The 3156-nt window shown below is 48.5% G+C and overlaps 1 protein-coding gene across 1 annotated transcript in view; it reads right to left on the bottom strand.

Annotated features, from left to right (window-relative positions):
* The window catches only part of FBXL12 (F-box and leucine rich repeat protein 12), an 11308-nt gene extending 8572 nt beyond the window's left edge, over positions 1-2736 (bottom strand). Inside the window, exons 1-2 of the mRNA XM_023518080.1 lie at positions 2302-2736; positions 2116-2188 (exon numbers count right to left, since the gene is read on the bottom strand). Coding sequence (XP_023373848.1) covers positions 2116-2188; positions 2302-2387 — 159 coding nt within the window. The 5' untranslated portion in view covers positions 2388-2736. The remainder of the gene's footprint in view (positions 1-2115; positions 2189-2301) is intronic.
* Positions 2737-3156: the final 420 nt, after the last annotated feature.

Genomic DNA, 3156 nt, shown 5'->3' with positions numbered 1-3156 from the left:
AAAAAAAAAAAAAAAAAAAGAAAAAGAATGTCTTTTGTAGCAATTTAGATGGAATTGGAGGCCATGATCCTAAGCAACTCAAGAACAGAAAACCAAATGCTACATGTTCTCACTTTAAGGAGAGCTAAGCTATGGGTACACATGGTCATACAGTGGTATAAAGGACATTAGGGACTCAGAAGGGGGGAGGGTGACAAAGGGGTGAAAGATGAAAAATCACCTACAGGTATTGGGTGCACTGTACCTCTACACTACTCAGGTGGTAAGTGCACTAAAAGCCAATACAAAAAATATATCCATGTAACAAAACCTCTTGTATCCCCTTAATCTATTGAAAGTTTTAAAAATAGCATTATCTGATTAGTAGAATAGCACTTTCTAAACTTCAGAAACACATTAACAATACCATATATTGCTTATGAACACACATACATGAAGTCAATACAGCCATAAAAGGCTATGAATTCATTTTATAACAGTAGTTATTATGTATATGTGTGTATATGTGTTTCAACACAGCAAATAAGGCCAAGGGTTAAAAGAGGTTAAATCTAGGTGTGTGGGACGGCGCCTGTGGCTCAGTGGGTACCGAGGGTGGGGGTTCGAACCTGGCCCCAGCCAAACTGCAACAAAAAATAGCCAGGCGTTGTGGTGGGCACCTGTAGTCCCAGCTACTCAGGAGGCTGAGGCAAGAGAATTGCCTAAGCCTAGGAGTTAAAGGTTGCTGAGACGCCACCACACTCTACTGAGGGCAATAAAGTAAGACTCTGTCTCTTTAAAATGAAAAGAAAAAAAAAAACTAGGCATAAGTAGTTGTCTATGATATTATCCTCTATCCATCTCTAAATATTTGAAATGTTTCATGATAAAAACATAAGCTGAGCATGTAGCAATGGTTAGAGTGATGGCCTTGCAAACCAAGGGCTGTGAGTTCAAGCCTTGACTGGGCCTGATTTTAAAAAAAGAACAGAAAAGAAAAGAAAATGTGCAATCGTAATAAAATCACAAAACACAAAATCCAAATGGGAGAAAGTGAAAATTATTCAGTTGTACTACTCAGGAAATTAGGAAAATGATTTCTCCATGAAAAATCATCAGTATTAATAATACTTAATAATGCAGTTATAAACTAGCATTTATTGTATGCTAAGTATACACCTGCCACTGTTTTAAGCCCTTATCCCCAGGAGCTGGAGGAAGTCTCACAATAGCCTCTTAGGCAAGAACTGGGACCAGCTTTATTAAAATAATGTTTAGAGCCACAAAGCATAAATGGTAATCAAAGTATAAGTTTTATAAAAGCATAAATACAGCCAAAAACCAACCGGCCATTGTTCCCCAATTTCCCCGCTGCTGTAACTAGTTACTGCTTAATGTCACTATCCGCCTGTCGCGGCGCAAGATTAGTGACTCCTCCCTGTCACTTCTAGAGATAACATTGCTGCCCTAAATCCCAAGATTTGAGATTCTAGAGATAACACTGCTGTCATAAATGCCAGGACTTGTGATTCTATAGATAACCCTTGTTTGTGTAAAACTTAAGACAGGTCTTCGAGATGTTTTTCAGACTCTGCATCACAGAGACCTAGAGACGCCAACCAGACCCAGGGAGTGGATCCAACAGCCCTGAAACCCCTACTCAGGAAACTTCACAACTGATAATTTTTGCATTTCAACCCTATGAGCTCATCTTCCACTAATCAGCAGACACAATACCCTGGCCCTTTTTGCCAGCCAAACCATTCTTAAAATCCTCTCTTCCAAATTCTTGGGGAGATTGATTCGAGGAATTACTCCCAGCTCCTCGCTGGCTCCTCGCGAAATAAAACACTTTCTCGGCTGCCAAACCTGCTGTCTCAGTACATCAGGTGGGCAAGGGGCCTGGCTGGGCTGTAACAGCACTTTCCTCATCCTCATTTCGGTGACGGGGAAAAGTGAAGCTCCGAGGTCGGAGAGGAGCAGGAAAGCGAGGATATCAGGATAGGCTCCCAACTGTCTGGCTGGAAATCCTGAACCTGGAATCCGACACATGGTCCCAGGGTGGGAGAGGTGATCTTCGGGCTCCGGTCAACCCAAATGCGGCCCAGGCCCGCCCGCCCGCCCGGCCTAGCGTACCGTGTAGAGCGTTAGGTCGACGTGTCGCCACAGCCACCGGTCGTCCACCAGCCTCTTCCAGCGGTGACAGACCCTGGAGGAAGAGACCCGAGGTTAGAACTACTCCGGCCCCCGGGGGACCTGATCCGCTTCTCCAAGGGGTGCCCTCCACCCGGCCCTTCCCCCGCTCCGGAAGCGGGGCCACACCTGGAGATGCGGATCCGGTCCCGTACCGGGAGGTAAGAGAAGACCTCCAGCAGGACAGAGTCCGGGAGTTCGGCTAAAGTCGTCATGATGCCACCGATATGCACTTCCGTTTCCGGCCGAAGAGACACCAGCTGGGGGTTCGCCTTGGGAGCTCCAGGCAGTCAGCAGAGCGGTGGCCGCGACCACGGGTAGCTGGCACAAAAATTAAGACTTTTCTCTCGCGGGAACGTGGCGTTGTCTCTGGACGGGACCAGGCCAGGATCGGGACTGCCTCTGAGACCGGGGCTGGGTACAAGGACCAAACCCCGGTGGCGTAGCAGGAGCCGTAGCGGGGTCGCGGAGCCTAGCTGGAGCATACATAGAAAGACCGCAGCTGGGACCGAGGACCGAGCCCCGAAGGCGTGGTTGGGGCGGAGCTGAGGTTGAAACTCTCTCCCGGAAGGCGTGGCGTGGGAGGTGGGGGTGGGGCGAGCCGCGGATAGAGGGTGGGACTGGGGCAGCGATCACGCCCAGGAAGCGTGGAGGGAGTCTGGGATCCCGGCTTCCACGGAGACAGGAAAGAGTGGCTGGAGTTTGGCGAAACTCGGTGGTGAGAATTTTTTTTTTGAGACAGAGTCTCATTTGGTCACCCTCGGTTGAGTGCTGTGGCTTCTTTAGCTCACAGTAACCTCAAACGCTTGGGCTCAAGCCATTCTCTTTCCTCAGCCTCCCAAGTAACTGAGACTATGGGCGCCGGCCACAACGCCTGGCTATTTTAGACAGGGATCTGGCTCTAGCTCAGGCTGATCTCGAACTTGTGACCTCGGTATATCCACCCGCCTCGGCCTCTCAGAGTGCTTAATATGCTTTCTGATG

Source organism: Otolemur garnettii, unplaced genomic scaffold (genome assembly GCF_000181295.1).
Source record: "Otolemur garnettii isolate 467f Iridium unplaced genomic scaffold, OtoGar3 scaffold00127, whole genome shotgun sequence".
In the NCBI taxonomy this organism is placed as follows: Eukaryota; Metazoa; Chordata; class Mammalia; order Primates; family Galagidae; genus Otolemur; species Otolemur garnettii.
This window is presented reverse-complemented; position numbering and strand designations above follow the sequence as displayed.